Source organism: Scomber japonicus, chromosome 11, assembly GCF_027409825.1.
Source record: "Scomber japonicus isolate fScoJap1 chromosome 11, fScoJap1.pri, whole genome shotgun sequence".
NCBI lineage: Eukaryota > Metazoa > Chordata > Actinopteri > Scombriformes > Scombridae > Scomber > Scomber japonicus.
The window spans coordinates 18,015,577-18,038,649 of record NC_070588.1 but is presented as its reverse complement, the minus strand read 5'-3'; the positions used below and the strand labels follow the sequence as shown (position 1 = coordinate 18,038,649).

The 23,073-nt window shown below is 39.2% G+C and overlaps 1 protein-coding gene across 1 annotated transcript; it reads right to left on the bottom strand.

Annotated features, from left to right (window-relative positions):
- Window positions 1-5,816: 5,816 nt before the first annotated feature.
- Window positions 5,817-22,752, bottom strand: zgc:162707 (UPF0524 protein C3orf70 homolog B). The gene is made up of 2 exons (XM_053328728.1): window positions 22,296-22,752; window positions 5,817-7,304 (listed from the first exon to the last, which is right to left on the bottom strand). Exons 1-2 carry the CDS (start codon window positions 22,477-22,479, stop codon window positions 6,619-6,621), a joined length of 870 nt encoding a protein of 289 aa, XP_053184703.1. The 5' UTR covers window positions 22,480-22,752; the 3' UTR covers window positions 5,817-6,618.
- Between the last annotated feature and the right edge of the window lie 321 nt (window positions 22,753-23,073).

The following is a 23,073-nucleotide window of genomic DNA, read 5'->3' as shown; positions in this document are numbered from 1 at the left end:
AATGTAGTATAGAATTGTCTATTTATTGTATATGTTTTGAGAATATCATAGATCCATGGTAAAACTACTGATATTTCAGACTCATACAGTAGTTGGGCATTATGCATTTTGCTTAATATCTATGGTCTATGGCAACCCTGTCATCCCCCTTCAAATCACCTACTGGATGCAATTACTGATAAGGAGGTATTTGGTGAAGAAGTGTTGGCTGATGCATGTTGACCTGTTCAGATAGACCCTCTTGACCAGTATAACTGTGTTGGTCTGAATGACTCACTACTTAGCTAATGGTCACTTTCAAATCACTAGAAACTTTAGAGTACAAAACAGTATCTTTGTTTCAAAGTAGAGATATAGTGTAATCATTGACTAATTCAATTCAGATTAATTATGAACAATATTGCTACTCAGTGAAGAAACCTTTCTTTATTGAGGAAGGGAAAGTCCAATCTTTTAAACATACCAGAATGTATTACGAATTATATGTAATATGCAAATGTCCAGTGCACTTTCCGACAACAGAATCACCAGCTAATACAGAGTAATCCACAGCAACAAAGGCAACTAATCACATTAAGATATACCACTGTGAGCCATTCGGCCATCGCAAAAAGCCAAAACAAAACAAAAAAATATTCATAGGGTATTCACCCACCAGATGTAGTGACAGGATGAATCACCATGTAGCTTCCAGCAACAAAGAGAGAATACTTTCAAACACAGCCCCGACTATTGAACGCTTATGTTTGAAGCTGGTGTCTGGAGTTTGCAGGGAGAAAGTCATGCTCTGTGTCTAAAAGGAAAAAGTCCTCTAAAACCATTTCAAAGTCGAGAGCAGACACTGACGGGAAAAAGTAATGAATATTTTAGAGGCGGTGAGCGCTGAGCTGCACTCCAGGTGACACTCTTGCGTTTATAGAGCTTATCAGAGACCCATCACCCATCAAGCACGGCCACGGTAAATCCATGTGTCTGATTGTTTATCAGCTGCTTGCTGGTGTGTTCCCCTGTTACCTGCAGGGTGGGTTCCCCTGTTACCTCAGGCCTATCACAAGGACATTATGCTGTGAATTGGACGTATAAATGGCCCTTTTGAAATGGAGTGCTGTAGTTGAAGTTTAACTCTGAATGTGTCAGATTAGAGATGGACTATATGAGGAAGCTGTATGTTTGCAATATTGTTCTGGCTCCCTGTGGGGAACTGATATGGTTTTCTACAATGTGTGTCAAATTGTATAAATTGTATTAACTCCTTAACTTCCAGCATTGCCCTTTAATTTCCCCTTACATACTGTGCTTTGCATTCTTTATTTGTTGCTACCAATTTTCATGGATGAATGCAGATTGTAAATTACTACTGTGTCACGTTTCCCTTATTTTAATGGCTGCATAATTCCATCAAATGAAAATATTCTAGATGCATGGTGTATTACTTTATACACATTCCTCCAAAATATTTGGATCTTCATTAGAATTTACAAGAAAAATTATGACTTGTTTGGATGCCAAATATGTGAGCCTGTCAGGGGTTGGATGCCAAAAACAGAGAAGGGAAGGAGGATGAAGGACATATGAATGTATGAAATCTCACGTGCTGCAAATTGCGAGGGACTCTTGTTAAGCCCATGATGGACAATGAAAAATAACCCTCATTTTTTGGATTAGTTTCTGTCTGTGTCAACCTAAATTAACTGAAACCAGCACCAAGCTCAGTGCATGTTTGGCAGTGCACGAAGGAACTGGGCCCAGCTCATATACAGTAGCACCTAGTCAATCAATCAACACTGGGGGGGACACTGCAGTGCACATTGTGGGCTGTTAGTAGCTGGTACAGCCACAAGGCCGAGTGGTAAATCATTGAGGGATCCCATTAAACTGTTGCACATATAATATGTTTGTTGTTGATTTAGGAACAGGAGACTTAAGAGACATATGGGCTTACGTAAGTGTACTTTTTCTCACTCTTTACTCGAAATGTCAACTTCTCAATTACATCTGTACATGTTTGAGCCAAGATATGAGAATGGGAAATTCAAACAACACATGGAAAAACCTAAACAGTAACCTTAGCAACAAAGGCTATCGAACAGCCAACTTCAGCTTGTTGAAAAGGAAGAAAAAAAATGTTGCAAAGGAAGCACTCAGAGCAGGTTGAAGCTGCTCGACTTTTGACTTGCAGGTAGAATTTCTCCTCACCTCAAGTTTTGGACCTTTGACCATGTTTAACATATATATGTATGACATCGTAACAGTATATAAATAACAGAAAAGCATGTATGCTACATATATAAGCAATATGCCCCTTTTAAGGGTTTAAGGGTCGAGGACATAAAGTGTATTTGGGCTGTCAGTCTGTAAATGACCCTAATCCCAGTGCTGAGAGGTTTTTCTCCCTGTAATCATTCCTCCTGTTCATACTGGCTATTAAAAGATCCCCTTCAAATGTGCTTTCAATGTTAGTGAGGGGGCCAAAATCTATAGCGTGTCCACACAGTCATTTTGTGCAAAAATGTATTTAAAGCTAAAGCTTATATAAGGCTAGAGTAGTATATCAAGTAGATATCTGCCACATTTCATGTCTTTTTAGCATCAAATTCCTTAGACAGTGTTTCCTGTTGAGCTTTTTGTTACTATACTTGACACTAAAAAGACTGTAAAAATATCTGCTTGATTTGACTCATTTGGACAACTGAAGCTTCATATTAGTTTCAGATGATCTTTTAAACACATTTTTGCACAGAAGGAGGACTGTGGATTGTGTCCCCCATCACCCACAGTGTACTGTAAGTGCATTATGAAGGACCCATAAAAGAAAGAAAAAACTGTTTCAGTGTTCATTTGGGCACCTGATTGTTGTTTTAAGAAAGAAAAAATGAAAAATGGTAAAACCCGCCATTTAACTTCTACCTGTAATGCATTTTCATCAAATTCATAACAATTCCCCATCAGAGCAAATGCATGTAAAAGTGATTCCTCCTAATGCTTCTCCTCTCAAAGGCGAGGCATTGTCAGTTCTCCATTTTATTTTATTTTGTCACATAAAATGTGAGTATTTGGGTTTTTTTCCTCTAATAACTGACCTCTGGATAGAAAGTGCAATTGTATGAAATTAAAAGCAAACCTCTCTAGGAGGGTAAATGCACATTAAAAGGAAAAATAAAGGTGGAGCTGACAACATCTGTGGCAAGCCTGCTCCCGTAGCAGTCCTTGAACAAGGGCATTTTTTGATTTGGTGTGTATCATCCTTTGTGTGTTCGTGAGCTCTCAGATGCTCAAGGTGCCTGCCAATTGAATGACTTTGCTACGAGGGATTAACGATAACAGCAATCTATCGCATCAGTAGATCAGTCAGTAGCTTTTGAAAATTGAAATGATTTCAAAATGTTCTACAACTAACCAGCCTGCACTGCATGGACACATGAGCCCACACACACACACACACACACACACACACACACACACACACACACACACACACACACACACACACACACACACACACACACACACAAACACATTTGTGTTTCCATCACTTTACATTACACTGACTCTCATTCATTTCCTGGACACTTATCCGAACCCTAACCTTAACCTTACTGCCTTACTTTATCTTTACTTACTGAAGTCTTCACCCCAAAATGAATCATTTATGGACTTATGGCTTTTTGTCCCCATAAGTAAGGCAAATGCCCACAACATGACTGTGTAAACAGATTTATGTCCCCACAACATGAGAAATACCGCCCCACACACACACACACACACACACATACACACACACATACAGTCCATCCTAAGACTTTACATTAGCTTGCATCATCATGCTTCTAATTGAAGTTCCTCTCATCTGCCTGCTGCTGCACTCCCACCATCTCTCCCACTTTCTCCTCTCCTCTCCTCTCCTCTCCTCTCCTCTCCTCTCCTCTCCTCTCCTCTCCTCTCCTCTCCTCTCCTCTCCTTGCCTCGCCTCTCCTCGCCTCTCCTCTCCTCATCTCGCAGTCATCCAGTTACATAGTCCTGCTCTTCATCACAGAGCAGAATAGAGAATGTACATTTATATAAACTGACTAGCATTTCATTCTAGCTGTGGTTTTCTCTCCGCACTAGTGGAGAACAAAGAATCGATAGACACAATGCAGGGAAAAGAGAAGCATGGAGAAATCAATCTGGGCTCCAAGTCAAGGTGAGAAAGGTTCTCGCATGTCTCTCATAAAATCAGCTGCTAGATGAAGTGCAGAGAAGACTGTCTGGGACAGACACCCAGAGGACATGGCAGGACATTGTCTTTATAGTTAGTGTGGATCAATAAAGGTAGATGTAGAGAGCTGAGGTTGCAGGGGCTTCATTCTGACCTGTATTGTATGTCTTAGGTCATAATTGTATGAATTTAAAACCGAGGCAGGGGTAATCTTTTAATGGTGTCCTGTCAAAACTCTTCCACTCCACTCACTCCAGTTTTATTTTGATCTTCAATGTAGTTTTTCTATGCCAGTGCAGTGACAGGAGGTAAAGGTTACAAAGTAAGTGATGTAAACAAAAATATCCCTTAAGACATTTCAGAGACAAACAGATAAGGTAATGACTCAATTCTACTGTATCTGTCGCTTTGCTTTACTACCCACCCCCACCCTCCCCCAACTCTGGAGAACATTAGTCATCTGTGTGTCAGATGAAAGAGTACATTAAAAGAAGATTTAACTTTCTTTGTACAGAAATCATCCAAATGTTATAAAGCACTGCCTACAAAAGACAACAATGAGGGGGGAAAAGTGAGTTTCATTAAGATTTATTCATATGAAAATAATATAACAATAATAAGAACATAAGACATGGTTTAACCTTTATTAAGAGGGACTGTGTTCAGTGTAACTTCAAGGGCTATCCCTGAATAAAAACATTTTACTGAATAACAGATACAGGATTTATCTGCTCTTTGAACACTCGGAATCATAAATTAGTTACTAAATCATTATTTTGACATGAGGGACTTCATGCAAAATTACTTTTTCTTCTTTTTTTCCCCTTTTCTACACCTAGTGTTTGTAGCATTGTAGCAATACACATTTGTGAACAATTGAGTGAATTTTGCTCATAACTCTCCAGGAAATAACTCTTTAAACATTGAAAAGGAAAATTAAAATTAAAAAGATATTTTACCTAGCCCAGTTTCATTTTACTAACTGACTAATAAGGGGCTGTCCTATTCATTTCAGTGCATTTCTTATAACATTATGTCCATCATAACATCACAACACGTACTGTAATCGCTCTTTAAAGGTGTATTTATGGAAAATTTGACTCCCTTTGTGGCACAAAATAACTGTGACACACAAGTCTAGCCTAGCCTGCACACCTTTCCAATACTCCACTTTCAGCTGGCATCACAAGACGTTTCACTCTGAAGCCCAAAAAGCAAATAATAATGCAGTTTTATTATAATATAGGTTTATACGTAAATATTAGATATAGTCCCCCTTCACCGGGTGTCTTACTAGTCTCAGTTGTGACATTGCGACTCTAACTTATGTAAGTTTCAGGCCACTGTAGCTGTGCCAGAGACAAATCAATGCTATTTCATTTCTTGGTTGCTAATAGAGGCAAATGCAAGTCATGTTTTGCTTAATGCCTCATTCAACCCTGAACAGCACTGTGATTCAGTTCAGCTTCCCCAGAAAAGGTGTTTCGCACTATGTGTTTATGTCTGATTAATGTTTTTATTAAGAGTATCCTTGGTCCTCAGTGGCAGGTTCAGCATAGGAATGTGCTTCTGTGTAATCCTTGATTGTCAAAAACTGACCTACCAACATACCTACCTACCCTTTGTGTCAGTGTCAATAAAGTGCAGACAAGTACAGCCAAACATCTTTTTAACGTGATAAATGCATGTGTTCAACAGCTCAGAGCTGAGTAATTAACAGGTTTAAAGGTTGCTGTGCTTTAGAGCCATGAGAGGTAGCTGGCCTCGTAGTTATTATACTGAAATGTCAGAATTAGTTATATGTGTGGGTGGAGCCACTGACCAGAGAACAAGAAATGGCGTGCTTATCTGCCACTTGAATGTCGAATTAGAGTAAAGTCTTGCTGCCAGATCGACAACTGGAGAACACTGAGAAATATCTAACTGCTTATTATCATCAGGAAACCTACTTATATCACCTTTGTTCACATGTTATTTAGCTCCAGTAATATAAACCACACCTCACACAAAATGTCTCATGTTTTCTCTCACCTTCCTCCTGCAGAAGTGCACCTACTATTGATTGAGTATTTTAAATTCTTCATGATATATTTAGCATGTATCATTTGGTCCATTGTGCATGTGCTTGATATTCTTGTGCTTCCTCCTTTTCTCCTTTGTTGTAAAAAGTTGCAGAAATTCACTGCATGCAGGGGATGTGAACAGAGGAAAGGCTGTGTGTGAGTGCAGGTGTACAGTCCTTGGTCACCTGCAGGAAAACAAATTCGACAACCCGACAAAGCCCTGCCGAAGTGTTTGAAGGGGGTTTGTTTTGTATTGGTCCATCTAAAATACATCTTGGAGGGTTGTTCTCAAAAATATGATGTTGCTCCGTGTATCACACGCCCACATAGTCACTGTCAATGACAACACCATGTCAGCTACACAGTTGTTTCAATCTTTTCGATGATTTCTATCATTGACTTGGATGGGGAGAGCAGAGAACAGTCGTCCTGGTCCCAGAGGCTGCCGGGGCTAGAGTTTCCATCTGTGCTCAACTCGTCCTCCTCCTCCTCCTCGCTCTCCTCCTCACAGGATTCCAGGTAGTGCAGACCCAGCGCGTTGATGCCGGAGTCCTCGGAGCTGGACGGAGAGGAGCAGTGGTCCATTTTGGTGCCCTTTATCTTGTCCACAGGAGATGGGTGTTTGTGCTCAATGTACACCTGCTGGACTGGTGGTGGCGCAGGTGTGTGTTGGTTTGGTGGTGTGGGCTTGACTGTTTGCCGAGGCTGAGGGGGATTCTGGGGCATCTGAGGTGTAGTGGGAGCAGATGGGGGAGGGGTGGGTGCATGAGGTGGTTCGGGCAATGCAGGAAGGGGACGCTGCACATAGCACATCTTTCCGTTGATGCGTTTGACGATGTAGTCGTCCACAAACAGGTCTGCGATGACGCAGTATTTGGGCGACTCCAGGTGAGGCGGGGACTTAAAACAGGGGGCGAGCTTGAGGAAGCGCTCAGCCAGAGAGACAGACAGGTCAATGGTGTTACTGTACTCTGACCCGACAGGCGGCACGGCTGTGCTAGGCAGGTGGCACACATTAGTCATGGGTTGGTACACGTACTTGCCTATAGGGAGCAAACAACAAACAAACAAACAAACCAAAGATCAGTCATTTTTTTGGAATAGTCAAGAAAAAAAACATACTCCTTTTCAGACATAACTTCATGAGAAAATGTAAAGAATTAGGAAAAATATTTTTGAAATGGTAAATAAATACATAGTTCACGTGTAGCAACATACAGCCTCTATACAATCTGAAATATGTTATTCATGGCATACTCTGTCTCTCACTAACTATGCAATCTTCATTCTTGTTTATTTATTGTACTAATGCACTTTGTAGTCACATTAATATTTATTCTTTATCTTTGCACTAAATGTCACCTGATTTATATTGTTTTATGTACTGTTGTTGTGTTATATGTGCCTTGTAAGGTGACCCTGAGTGCTTTGAAAGGTGCCTTTAAATAAAATGCATTAATAAGTGCTGACTTTAAAGGCACAATGAAATAAAAATACTTAATTTTTTAAGTCCTAATCCTGTGTTAATTGTTGTGTTATGTGCCAAAATACACAGCATATCAAAGACAAGCATTTTGGAAAACTCACATATTAAAATCCCTTTCTTCTCCCCTCCAGTAAAATGTTTTTGATGACACATCCCAGGACATATAAATAAATGTATCCTTTCAACACTGATTTGAAGTGAAATACTGTATTAGTAATAGTCGGAGTGTACAAACATGTATTTCCAGTTAACCTAAGCCAGGGACACAATTTTTGAAAATGCCAAAAAGTGGGCAGGGAGCATGTTTTAAGTAAATAATGTGTCCTGTCTTGGGAACAGTAACAATTTTCACATCACAAAGCTTCTGATGATGCCAGAGGCAAAAACACCTGCTTTGACACCACCATCTGAGGTGGAGCTGGAGCCTGAGTGTAATATAGTTTAAAATTTCAGCCCACTGAGCAGTGCAACATTCATTTTTGACCCTTAGAAGCTGATGCAAGATTTAGTGCAGGAATGATGAAATGGCAGATGGGATTAAGGCCAAGCAACATTTACAGCACTAAAATTATTCAGGATGGTGTCATATAAATCTTCAATGTGATACAGTAAATCATAAATATGTTGTGGAAAGTGACCGTCTTCATATATACATTTTCTGATGCCTTCTGTGTGAGTTATGCCTCCCATTTCAGCAACTCGTGAAGAGGTGGTGATTGTGCAAAATGACTTCTTTCAAATGTTACTCATAGTTTGCAGCCCACTGCCTCCAACTCTGAGCCATGCTGCCTGAAGAGTGTGGCTCAGTTGTGTGTTTAACTGGCTCCCCGGAGAGAGAAAAACTACAGAAGCTGACAAGCCTACGCATCACTTCCTCTTACTCTGTGTCCTTGTCTATTGTTTTACTGGCTGGGGGATCCATTCAATCAAAATCTTTTCCCAGGTTACAATGAAACATCAAACTACTTCAAAGTACAAAAGTGGCTTTGTTTTTCATTGCTGAATGGACAAAGTGAGATTGTAACTCTGAAAACTCATTTTTGCAACACACAAGACATTTAGTTTAACTAAATCAGCTGAGCAGTCGTGTTTGAATTAATTTTCTACCCCCAAGAACAGTTTTAACTAAATTTGCATGACTGCCTCATTATTAAAGCCGCAAAGCTGCATTATGCACCCATGTGAAGTGATTAAAAGAGGTAGCAACTGAAGCTTGATGTCTGCATACTTTATGAGCATTGTTAACACAAAACACAGAAGCTAATTTTGATACAGACAAAAAGGAGGAATAGTAGCTGTCCTCTGTTTAATGAGAGAAACCCAATGGTCCATGGTCAAAGTGAGATGTGCCTATTCAGGCAGACAAGATAGCAGCAACAAATGAGAGCTAAAGCGGTGTGCAATGTTTTGACATTTAGTTTTTATTTAACATTTTACATCTAATTGTATTCATCCATCTGGAGCTTTTGATACCAAAAGCAGTATGGGGGATGCATGGGCACATAACAAAGCAGACATACTGTATGGAGCCAATGCTATACCAACACTAGTCATCCTCAACAGTTTTGTAGAAGGAACACAGGCTGTCTGGTTGTAGATCTACAGGGAATGCTGCAGAATGCATGAAGTTAGAAATATCTCTGTCTCCGTCAGCCCCTGAGGACAGCAGGTTATATGTGAGATTAATCTCACTTAGTCTGGCAAAAAGGAAGAGTAGAAAATCTTCACATTAGCAAAACATCACTCTGTTTTCTAATACTTAGACCCGCTCTACTTAGATTATTACAATTTCTGTAGGTGGTGGTAATTCCTTAAACCTGCATTAACAGATTTTTTTGGCCATTTTGGGGCAATGGAGACAATTTGTAAATTTAAGACATGTCATAACTAAGGGGCAACCTCTAGGGCTCAAAAATAAAGCCAACGTGCAAGTGTTAAAAACTGCAGTTCTTTGAATGGATACTTGAGGCTGGCCATAAAAGCAAGGCAGTCCCCACAGACCCCCATGATCAAACAGTTTTGATCTCTATAGCTTATTTTCCCCATTCATCACGATGAAGTTATATAGAACTCACCTGTTAAAATTTTATGAAGGCTTAAAGTTCTAATTAAAAGTGTGGCCATTTTGAGGTTAGGTTTTGTTGGTTAGGTAACGTAACCCCAAATTTATAACGTATAGGTATAGCCATAGCTGTCACTATGTCACTGTGTTTTCGAATCACAAAAATTGTTGGTTGCTTAACAAGTCTTGTTTAGTGTTTGGTCGTACTTAAATACCCTCTAGTGTTGAAAGTTCAGTTTTCATTTGAATACATTATATTTGAATGGTTTTAAGCCTGTTTTCTGCTAGCTGAAAATGCAGCTGGACACATAGACAATGAGTTAAAGCTCGCTACAAAGCTCTGTAAAGTCATGACAAGCTGCAGTGTTGGATAATACATTTCTGAAGGATCATCAATGCACACCTCTGACATTTTCATTTGATACATTTTTGTTACAAAAAATATGGATTACCGCTTCTTGAAAGGTTTGGACTGTTTTGTTGCATCAACTTTTTCAATAGCATGATTTGCTTTCACATATTTTGCCAATGATTATTTAGAGGTACCCTATGGAGTTTTTGACCAATAGTAGTGTTATGGAGCAGTGTTTGTATTGGAGCGTTTGTTATTGCACTGATAAACAGTGGGTGCCAGTAATGTACAAAGGACATCAGAAATGCATCGACAAAAGGAAGAAGAAGAATGCAAGCTAGCAAACAGGGATGTAAACAATGCACCATTTAAAATATTTAACATCTGCAACTGTTTTATGAGGAAGGAAATACACCAAACAGATGTGTCAGGCCTCAGATATACACACAATGTGTTTCTCAACAATGAATAACAATGTATGGGTGTGATTTCCATGTACCTACACTGTGCACTGAGAAACGCACAAACTGTAACTGACAGCCAGTGAACGCTGCCTTTGCAACTATATTGATATTCAGTTGTACTCTAACCTTCTGTGTCGCCCAGGGCTGAAGCCTTGCATGACAATGTCAGCGGTGGCGGCCTCAACTCCCTCACCCTCTGATCATGTGTCTGTGTGTGTGTTTCCATACCAATAAAGACAAGATGTCCTCACAAAGACAGCAAAAATAGCTAAATGCTCCTTAATGAGTATATCTTTCCAGCCTTCACCTCACCACTATATTTTTATTACAGTCAACAAATTGCAAAAAGACTAAAACCCGCAATGTGCTAGTTTATCTCTTGTTCTATAAAATGTAATATAGCCAAGCACTATTGTGGGTTTCCTCCCGACCTGATTGTATGTAACACACTTCCTGTTTCGGAAGTAAACATGCTTGCAACGTACTGGCTTGTCCTCCGTCTCATCTTTGTTAACATTAAATGTGATTGTTAACATAACATCTCTCAATATTTTCTGTACTGGCTATCCTGCCTGTGGCACCCGATTCAGAATATATAGCTGTTGGTTTGTTTGTTTGTTTGTTTTTTCCTAAGGGTGAAATATTTCCCTAAAACAGGTGTTTACTGCAGTTTTTTATTTTAAAATGTGTTTTGATAGGAACTATTTTCAGCTGTGGGTGAATACACATTTGGTTTGGTTTGAGTATTTATCGTAGCAGGTAGCAAGATGGTATACAGTTTGTTGGATAGAGTCAAAATGAATTGCAATATTCATCTTGATGAAGAAATTGTGATTTTGACAGATATATTTAAAATGGTATTGAATAAGTGGTTTAAAAAAATGCTTCTGGTTACATATCTTACAAATCTGTGATATTGTTACTCTTCCATAGGATAACACAAGACATTACAAGCCCTGTTTTCCAAGGCTGAAAGAATCAAAGAAGCATTAGTAGAAACATCAGTAAATTTCAAGCTTTTGACACTGCTGGAGAATCGAATATTATTAGTTTCTCTGCAGACATAACCCTACTATCATACCTTGAAAAATAAACTGCAGAGGAAACCCAGACACGTTTTCCACCGTCAGCAACCTCAATAGACCAGAATAATATGTAGCTATAGGACATGTTGCACTTTGAGTTAAAGGAGAGTGACTTTTCTTTGACTGAAAAGCCTTTCATCAAGTTATCATTAAATGTCGCTGAGGGCAACAAATTCACAAGGAACTGATGAAAGGCATTGTTGGACATGTAGGATGTAAACGAGGCAGTTGGGCACATCAAAAAAGGAAATTACAGCTCTTCATTACAATTATGTGCCTGTGAATGCATGACGTCTGAAGTTTAAAAGCAGTGGAGGTGATTCTAACTAACCCTTACACTCCTGAGAATGAACTTTTTTTAGTCAGTATATGAATAAATTTAGAGCATTTTCACATCTTGGCTTGTGTACTCTGCTCTGAATCAGTTGATGAGTTTGTGGTTTCTTTTCACACAGAGAAAAATCCAAGTGAACCAAATTGCATCACTACAAGCCAGGTAAGAAAGTTATCATTGGTCAGATGTGTCTGGGACTGGATCAAGAACATAAACACAAGAAGAAGGTCCAGAAGGAGGTCCATTGGCCAAATACAACGTGCTACTATTTGGCTACGCTAATCCAGACCAGCCACGATTCAAACTCCAGTTAGTTGTTAGCAACTGGTAAATTTGCTCATCCATATCCAAGTACGCAAAGCTTGCATACAGGTTGGATCTGGTTTGATCAAATTCCCAACACAAACAAATCGCTCCAGAGTTCATGTGGGACCAAGACCACCTCCTATTAAGGGTATCGGTACAATTGTTTTGGTCTACACCTGAGTGCAATTACTATGTTGACACAAATTAGTTACATTTAATCAGACTAAAAAGTGTAGGTGTGAAATCCAATTCACCTTAATTTAGCACATAGAGAATGTTGAATTAAAACGTTTTTAGCCATACTAGTAGAAGCTGATCATGTCTAATGTTAGGTTTGTCAGTCAGTCTGTCTGTCACATAGGTTCCAGACTGCAATACTTAAATTATTGTTTCATTAATGGTTCCCAGAGGGTGAAAACTACTGACTTAGGTGATCCTGTGACTTCTCATTAGTGCCACTGAGGTTGATATTTGTGGGTTTTAATGAAATGTCTCAACAGATTATTTGATGGATTGTCATGAAACTCTATAGACATTCATGGTTTCTGGAGAATGAATCCCACTGACTTTGGTGATCCCTTAACTTTTTCTCTAACACCATCATGAAGTTCATTTTTGTAAAACTTGCTGACATCTCTCAAGAACTATTGGATAGATTCCCATACAAAATAATAGACATATTCATGTCCCCTTTATGTCAGACACTTTTGAGTGCAAATTTATTTAACTTAATTAATTTAACAAGATTAACTTTGACATGCTAAATCGCAAGGCTCTCCAATGTCCACTCAGTTTAAGAGAGGTGGTGGGATTGACCTTTTTTCATGCCTCATGAGTAAATTGTGGCAGACTGCAGCTATAGTCTTGTTAATAGACATTTATGATAAAATTCAAGAGTTCAAGAGGTTAATGGGAAAGTGGAAGAACAAGCAGCACATTCTTGGCAAGTTAGCTCTTCAAAGGGGGGAGTAGAGTGGAGGAGGAATGAGGAGGAGCTCCAACTCCTCTACTCCCACCCATCTCCATCTTGAATGCCTCCTCTGCTCTCTCCTGGGCACTGCCTGGCCGACAGCTACACAGTCTGGTCTAATCCAGGAGATCTAAATAATGCATCATGAAGCCCATGCATCTCTCTTCACATAGCTTCTGCATAACTCTGTCCATATTTCAGCTCTACCATCACCCTACAGACTGTAGCTGGAGGAAAATACTTTACAGAAGTCCACAAGTTCAACATGTACTGTAGTGAAGATGAATGAGCACGACAGTCTCATATAGATTATGTTACTTTAATTTTGGCACATGTCAAAGCCTCGGTGGAGAATGACTCATCAACAACCCCCTCGATTTGATTTTTTTTGTATGTTTGAGTCAAAGCCAGTAGTCTTTATGTGCAGACTGAGCAGCAGATACTCTAAATACAACACAACTGTTCAAAGCATCATGTTGGCACAACCCGCTGAGCAAAAACAATTATTTTAGCAGATTGTTATCATGTTTCATGACAGCTGCTACACCCTTTTGGCCAGTGGATACGGTCCGCTCACACATCCGCTGCTCTTTGTGTTTAAATCTGTCCGACAAAGAGGCTGCAGCCGTGGCAACAACATAAGTTTCAGGTTTCAGCAGAGGGGACGGACTGACCCGGCATCATGTGAAACTCCTTTCCTGTTTCCTGTTTAATGCCTCCAGAGGCAAAAGCTGTTCCTGATTTACAGCCAGTTTGAAATACACTGTTTAGTCTATCCAAAAAGTGAAAAAATACAGTCCTCTGTAGCTATTTTTAACCAGAGTCGATGATCACAACTCTTGTCATGGCCTTCGAGTCTATCTTAAAACAATTACACTGACTTGTTCTAGGGTTGTCATTTTTTATTCAGAACTGATTGAATACTGAAAAATTCAATCAGTAGTTATCATAACAAATTCAAAATAAACACACCAGGCAGTGCTGAGTACTCCATTAGAGTTATATTTTTATAAAATGCATTGTCACAGTTATCTATTGAAGCTCCATTCATCTCTCAGTAAACAAAATAAAAAAGCTTTTTCACAGCAGAAATTTTGACTGATGGTTGAAGATAAAGCACAACTGTCACTAATCACATTAAAGATGCTCTCCAAACATGTATTAAAGCCCCTGGAAACCAAAATCCACAACAGCCTTCTATTTTAGGGTCTTATGTACATAATAGCAAGCATCTTATTAGTATTAGAAATTGGTTTCAATCAAAATTCGAAACATTTTTATTTAGATTTTTGTAAACGTTCCTGATATTGGGTTTGAATTGGGCGTATTTATGTTCGGACATTAATTATGAAAGTTCTGCAACAAATTCCACAAACCAATCATAAACGACGTGATGTGTTGTAATAAGCATATTGTAGCGTTTCTTCATCTCAACCCAGTTAATTTTGCTATATTCTTCATTACTGCTGCAAATAACCTGTGCATGTAGACTTACATTAGTTCTGCTCAAGCTCTTAGCTTTCTCCTTTTAGCGACATTCTCACAGGCCGCACAGTTATTTACATGCCTTCAGATCTGCTAGTTGGTTTAGCTTAGCAGTTCCTCTCACTCTCCTGCTAACTATTCCCCTGCCTCCTTTAGTGATAACGGTACATGTAATAAATGTAGTTAGAATATTTACAGTGTTGGAGGTGAGTTTCAGTAAGTGAGAAGCATGGCTCCGCACTGTTGAAACCCAGTAATTAATTAGCCAGCTCCCAGGGGCCCAGTGCAGGTGTCAATCAAAATGTGATCTGCCATGTCTACGCAGTGTTGAGAAAATGGTCTAAACAGCCAAATTAGCTGTTTTTTTAACTAGGTTTTCTAGTAGGTATTTTTTGTGTGTGAATGCTTAATGATATACTAAAATGTGATAACATATGCATTTTTGCATTTTCAGCCCAAATCTCCAGAAGCTTTAAGCTGCTGCTTGGAACAATAATGTGTGTCTGATATTGGTTTTCTGCAAAAAAATATGATTATCACTAAAATCCTTAAAATGTCATCTACTCTTTCTTTCTCATTAAAAATCCAGAATCTATGAATATGCAAATGCATTCATAGTGGCTGGCAGCAGTGCAGTGGCTTCTCTGGCTCCCGGTTATTGTGTAAATAGTGTTGGGGACTTAAAGGTGCAATGTGTAGAATTTAGTGGCATCGAGGAGAAATTGATTTGGCAGAAATAGAATATAATATTCATATGTTTGCTTTCATTAGTACATAATCACCTGAAAATGAGAATTGCTATGTTTCCTTAGAATGAGCCTTATATATTTACATAGGCAGTGGATTTTTCTTAGGGTGAGGTATTTAGTTGGTTGCAATCTGCAACACCACTGATAGATGCCACTAAATCCTACATGCTGGTCCCTTAACGTGAATAAGTGTGCAGATAGCACAATCAGTGCAACTATGCCAAGAAGGTACAGCCAACTGAACTTGTGAATATTATCAACAACTCACCCGCCTCACTTCCAACAAAGCTTAGAGCGGCACTGAAGCTCCTGAGGACACAATGCCCTGCAGCAGCTGACTGGTGTAATAGACTACTGCAGCTCAGAGGTGACAGGAAGCACTGTCCACGGAAGCAGAAACGGGATAAGCGGGCAGGTCTGTTAGCCATGCTAAAAAACACGACCTGGAGAGCTATTATGTCGCTCTTTCTGGTCAATGTTTGCTCATTTGATAACGAAATGAATCCAAGTGAGACTGACCGTTCATTGGGAGATGAGGAACTGTTATGATTTTCTCCTGATGGAAACTTGGCTAAACAGCAATATGCTGGACTCAGCTTTTCAACTCGACAGGTTGCTACCATTCTGTGAACAGAATCAGCTGTGTGGGAAAACCTGCATATAATTATCTTTAATTATAAATGATTGGCTCCTTAGATTTGTGACATAGGAAATCCTGCCTGACTGGATCCGTTTTTTGAGACTGTCCTTGATACACTGCAGTGTCAATGTGGAAATGCTCAGTTGTGGCATTGCTTGCTTATTTTGCTCCTAATGTGTCTTGTAACAATAGAAAAACACCACATGGACATGTTAACAAGATTAAAAACTTGATTTTCACCGTAGGGAGTCATTAACGATGGCTCCGTTCTAATAAATTGTCCCAGTAAGCCATGACAGTGAGCCAGCTTGCACAATAGCAAGACCCTGAAACTGAAGCAGCTAAATAGAATTCAGCAATCATTCAAATTAATTGTCCAACTGTTTATCCGCGTCAACATGTCTTCTGTGAAAAAAGCTAATTGTTCTTTGTTAATGCAAAACTGAGGAAATTAGTGAGGCATGATGAACATATAATCATGACACCGAACCATCTGAGAAGTAGAAGCATTTTGCTTTTAGAACTATACATGAAAAAACTGTGGATAGAGTCTCTCTGCTGCCGTCTGAAAGCAAATTACTGCAACAACTTAACTTGTTAGCTTGTTGCTCAGTAAGGCAACAGAGGCACAGTGAATAAACAACACCACTCCAATGTATTTTACAATCCAATCCATCTGAACAAATTACATTGTTCTCACTTGTCCTAACCTTTTTTTTTTTTTAAAAGCAATAATCCTATCACGCTCCATGAAATGCAAAAAGTGGGCATCTTAAAAAGCACAGAAGAAAATGCTGTTCTTGTTTGTTACCGGACAGTGTCTGCTTGCTGAATTTTGATCAAAAGATACATAAAAGGAATTTGGTATCATATTAAGACAGACTTGGAACAAAATCTAGCAATGTTTAATGAATCCTGAATAGTCTTGTCAGTCACTTCCTTTGAAATATAATAGCAAACTTGTCAAACTTTAATGTTAATGCTGCCCTGATTCCCACACTGAGAGACCTGCAGTTAAAGAGATCGAAAGCGCTGTGTTTCCCAACATGTGCAATCAATCCAAAAAACTTCCCCTCTGGCCAGTGCTGACAACATATTGATCCTTTAATAATAGGTAAAGCTTTTCTATGATTCAGCACTGTGGTAAATTTTGAATTGGTCACCAGATCAATCAGCACAGGACAGAGCTTTATCCAATAAGCCTCTATATTTCCCTTTAGAAATAGCTGCAACAAAGCAGTGCTGTGACAGATGACACTGTTGAGAAAGTCTGACAGAAACGATTCCACTTTCTTGTGTCTACAACAAACATATAAGTAGTGCTAAAGTAGAAGAATTGGAGATGACAGAGAGAAGTGACTGACAAGACTATTCAGGATTCATTAAACATTGCTAGATTTTGTTCTTAATCAGTAATTCATTGCTCTGCCTGGTAATTGTAATCTGTTAGCAGAGCATAAAGAGAGAAAAAAAACATTCAGACCAGGTGGTTCCAGTGCTGCTGTGAGCAAAAGCTCTCATCAGACATGACATATTGGCAGTGACACTAAACACAGCTAATTATCACTAATGAGAAGCTTGGACTGATGTTGTCACCAGCTGGGAACGCTGCCTCTACCTACACACAATTCCAATTTCCCCCATTTTCTCAGCCAGAGATTAAAAAAAAACTACAACCAAGTAGAAACGTGATTGTGGTGGTCAAAGAGCAGAAGATCTTTGCAGAGACATTTTGAGGATGGTACAAATGGGAAAAAGAAGACTCCAAACAGGAAATAACCAAAGCTGTGCATAAACATCAACACCTCGCCAAACCCTTTACTTAAACCTGTGACAGCAGAGGACGTGGAGCAAGGGAGCTCCTTTAAATATCTTGGGACTGTTTTGTCAAGCCTTCACTTTTTCTGAGCATGATTACATTTACAAAAACATCACAACAAAAACTCTTTCTTTTGCACAACCTGAGGAGTTTTGAGGTTAGCCAACACATATCTTACATTCTTGTTCTTGCATTCAGCATTGTGTCCTTCTTTGAAGACCTGTCTATCAAACCTGACTGTCAAAAACAAAGCCAAACTCTGCAGAATAGTCAACCTTGGCATTGCAACAACAGGCTTTAAACAACACTCGTTTGCTGATCGCTATGACAAAGTGGAACAAATTACATACAAAATCTTGGAGGATTCATGCCATACCCTGAATCATTACATTCAGCTCCTGCCTTCAAAGAGATGGAGTCCCCTGTGCAAAGAAAAACCTATAAAAAATAATAATAATTTCAACCAGTAAATAATAGACATGCCCATATTGTTTTGAATACAATGTACCTGACACTTTACTTCTTGAATTGGTCCTAAATTATTTTAAATCTGGTAATTTATTCCTTTCTTTTTTTATGAAGTTGCATCTAATAAAATGTAAAATGTTTATTGATTTTCTGTTTTTGTAACCTATGAAGTGAATAATGTGATATTGATGTTGTGCAAGCTGAAGATGAACTTAAACTTTTGCCCAACAAAGGTGGAAAATACATTTGTTTTGATTCTATTTAACCTCCCACTGCTCCATAGGTAAGAAAATGGAAATAATAAGTGTTAGATCATTTGAATGCTGAGCCAAGTCTTGAATGCACATTGACCTTTTGTGTTTGTTTGCCTGGAAACCTATTAAAAATGTAATTAACAAAGCAGCCTAGCAAGGCTCCCTGTGGTGAATACACAATTATCAGCAACAGAACAAATTTATACTCCAGGATACAGTCATAGGTACGTTCCTAATGAAAACCTGAGGAGATAACACTACACTACATTTCACTTATTTCTATTCAGTGTTATTATGCATCACTAGAAACAAGGGCGAGAGCGTAGCAGAGCAGGAAGGCATCGCATGCAGAGGCACTTTTTCTCACTGGGTGTCCTGGTTCTGCCTGATTCTGCAGTCTAAACTGGTTTATTCTCACTGTGGTGCATGACTGTCCTGCGAGAGGAACCTGTGAATTACAGTGGAGAGAAATGTGAAGGTGAGAAGATCCATTATGATGTGGCTGTCTCTTTCTTCTATAGCGTAATAAGCCCAAATGAAATGATGGACACACCCAAGTTCACTGTGCAGATTGAGCAGCACATATTCAGCTACTGTGATGAATATTTCAACGTAGAAAGGAGGAAGTCTAAATGTTTACAAATGATGTAACACTGAGCAGGCTTCAGTGAGAAAAATAAATCTTAGAGGTGGCTCATAATAAACACTGGAAAGAATCCTTCATTTTTCTGCCACATCAGATATTTCAAATCACTTGGCTCATTCTGGACCAAGGCCGGCATCTAAATCCAATGATTACATGGCAAAGATTACAATGTGACTTCTGCAGTTGCACACTATAAGCCCCGACTGACTGGTGCAGAGTGGATGGTGATTGTGTTCTACACTGATCTGAGGATTTTCAGGGCAGCCAGAGATGGGATAAATTAGGGCAGCACAAAGAGACGGACATCCTGTCAGATTCTGGCACAGCTATTGTGATTCTGTGGTGGTGTCGAAGTGTCAAGTCGATAAAAGATCAAACGGAGAGAAAGTGTCTGGGACATGGGTGGTGAAAATGCCTGTGACACTTCTCAAAGTGAAGAGAAAAACGCCTATGTTTAAATGGAGCTGACGTCTATCACCATGAACACTTCAATAGTAAATATAGTAGGTAAGATAATATTGAGTGAACTCAATTAACAAAATGGACTGTGAATGACTGCTTGTCGAGAAAGACAATTTCTTGTTGCAATAGTCTAAAAATGTGATGATACTGAGGCCAAAGATAGAAACAATGTGTTTGTCTCGCAGTACTTTCCAACTTCCCTACCCTGTTTGGGCACTCAGCCAGAAATGTTTTTAAAGATTTAAAGGTGTTAAGCTTTTTCTTTTTTTTAAAGGTCACAAGTATATAGTTGTATAATTTTAAAAGGCTCTTGAATGTCCTAAAACATCTGGTCGTTTTTGGCAGATTTACAATAAAACAGAAGTAATTACTGTATTTGTCAAGGACTATTTTCAGTTGCGTAATAACATAGATTTGTTGCTGTGGTGAGTGTTTACAGAAGCAGGGCGGTGATTGACTCAGACTACAGTGCCCATGTTCATGCTAATGCCGAGACATGTCACCCAGAGCAGCTTATACATGTATTTAAATAATTCAGACAAAGATGGAGGTCTATGGTACGGAGGAATAAGCTGCATCCAACTAGGTTGGTTAAATTCATTTTTGGTTTTGGTCTTTTCGTGTGATTTGTTGACAATCATAAAAAAACAAACAAAAAAACTTTTCTACTTTATATTATTTATGATTAATTGATTTCTGTTTCTATTTTGATTGTTGTGCACCACAACATCAAAGAAAAATGTATATTTAAATATTTATTTTATAAGCCTAATTGGCAATAAACCTGTGTCTGATTTCTGAAATAAAGACTATCTCAAGTACAGCTGCAACGATTATTGATTAATCAATTGAATGAAAATGAATAGGCAACGGTTTTTATAATCAAGTAATCATTTCTGTCAATTTTCAAGTGAAAATGCCAAATATTTGATGGTTCTACCTTCTGAATTGTGATGGTAATTTAATGAGTTAAGGTTTTGGACTGATACTCAGACAAAACAAACAAATCTAAGGTTTCATTGTGGGCTATTTTTTTTAACAATTCATTGATTAAAAATCCAGAAAATAGTCGACAGATTAGTGCAGCTGTGGCAGGATATAGAGCAGGTCATACAATAATCAAAAGGCCGGTGGGTCTGCCCTCAGCTCCTCCAGTTTGCATGTCGAAGTGTCCTTGGGAAAGACACCGAACCCCAAATTGCTCCAGAAGACTGTGCCATCAGTGTGTGAATGTGAGTCTGTGAATGTGCATTAGAAACTCCTCCTGATGAGCAGGTTGGCACCTTGCATGGCAGCCTCTGCCATCAGTCTATCAATGGGTGAAGGTTGGCTTGTAGCGTAAAGCGCTTTGAATGGTTGGAAGGCTAGAAAGGCACTATATGAATGCAGCCCATTTACCGTTAACCAGTATGAAAATAACTGTTAGTCGCAGCCCCAATCACAAGATCTCCTTTAAAGCAGAAATGAAAGCAATGACTCACATGTGCGACATTAACATGCTGTTTATAGTTCAGTATAGGAAAGTTTGATGGTAAACTCAGGTTGGTTTCAATAGCAGACTTTTATATTCTCTGTAAGATGTAACACAAATGGTTCACAACCATACATGCATACATCAGCAATTAATCCCAGGTCTAGTTGGGTCTGAATACAAAGTGACTTGGACACTGCTGTAACAAAAAAACAAAACAAGATCATTTTCACTATCCTAATGTCTCACATAGTGCTCATCTTACATTAGTTGACATGTTGGCCAATTGATTTACAGTAAAACTAATTTTACATGATTAAAATAATAGTAATCAATGCTTTTAAACATAACAGTAAGACTGACAGACAATGATGTGGAAAATATGGACACTGGAGGATTGTTTAGAGTATCTGTTCAGATTTTCAAGGCCTCAACTACAGCACACTGTAGTGTCAGTGTGGGCTGGATATTAACATTAAACAGTATACAAAATCAAGAACCAAACCAAAGTAGATTACTGGTAAAACGGAAGTGATGACTCTGAGACATTCATCTCTCTGCTTCTGAATGTTTCAGCCTCCCCTATTTAGACAACATAAACTATTCATACTTGGGCGCCCATTGGAAGGTTTGATTAAGGATAAATGTGATTCCAGCTTTGACCTTGACAAGACTCTGAAATCAATGTGGAAGTTTGATCAAAAATGAAATCTGAGCATATCTGATCCATCTGAGCGTCTGAAGTCAGTTTGATGGCTTTTAATCTCTACCAGTGTGACACATCATACCTCATTTAAAAATCATATCAATGTCGAGAACCTGCCACATTTTGTCACGTTTTGTCTCTTATCTTACATGGTGTTTCTGCATTCATGGTCATGACTTACAAATAGCCTACCCATGACATCTTGTCATTATACTGACAGTGAGATCTACTTCTAGTAGCATAGAGAGAGGTTAAATCATGTAAAACAAACTTACAGTGACACCAGCCCAAGTGGCAGCACCAGTGCAGCTTAAAGCACTTCCCATGGCTGTGCGTAGCGCAGATGGAGAGTCCATCACAAGGCAGGAAGTCTGGTCTCCCCGCGCAGCTCTTGGCCAAAGCCTGTGCCTCGTCCAACTTCTCACTCTTCGGACACCTATGTGCTCCTGAGGCGGCCATTCCAACATTTCCTGGATTCAATAAATAAATAAAATTCGTCCGTGTAAAACTATAATATGACAGCGAAGGACCGAGGCGAGGTTTACGGTCCACGAAGCCCAAGAAGCTGTTCAACTGGGAGACAGACGCGTACGACGGTGCTGAACTCAAAGCAGCTCCTATATATTGTAGCAGAATATCCTGTAAAAGTAGGAGAGTATCAATTAAGCAAGGTGTAATGTCATATTCAAAGCCTCCCGTGATCGTGATCCACGCATCTCTCCATCCTCTCCCCTGGCGTCGGGAAGCTCCTCTGTCCGCTGGTGACGCGCGTACGGAACAACGGCGCGCATCTGAACTTCATCACAGCACGGGAGGAGTCCACAAAACACAAAGCCAGCTGCTCTGCGCACTTCAATCACACACCCAGGCTTTCATCAGCCTCTCTAAAAACTTCAAAACACCAGGGTCTGCATCAGAAATGAACACATTCTCCATTACACCTAAAAATAATCACGCCAGGGCTTTAATCTGAATATCTGCTAATTATATTGGTTATACTTTAGTCAGATTCTTTAAAACATGTTTTTCCATTATTACCATGCAGTTATATAC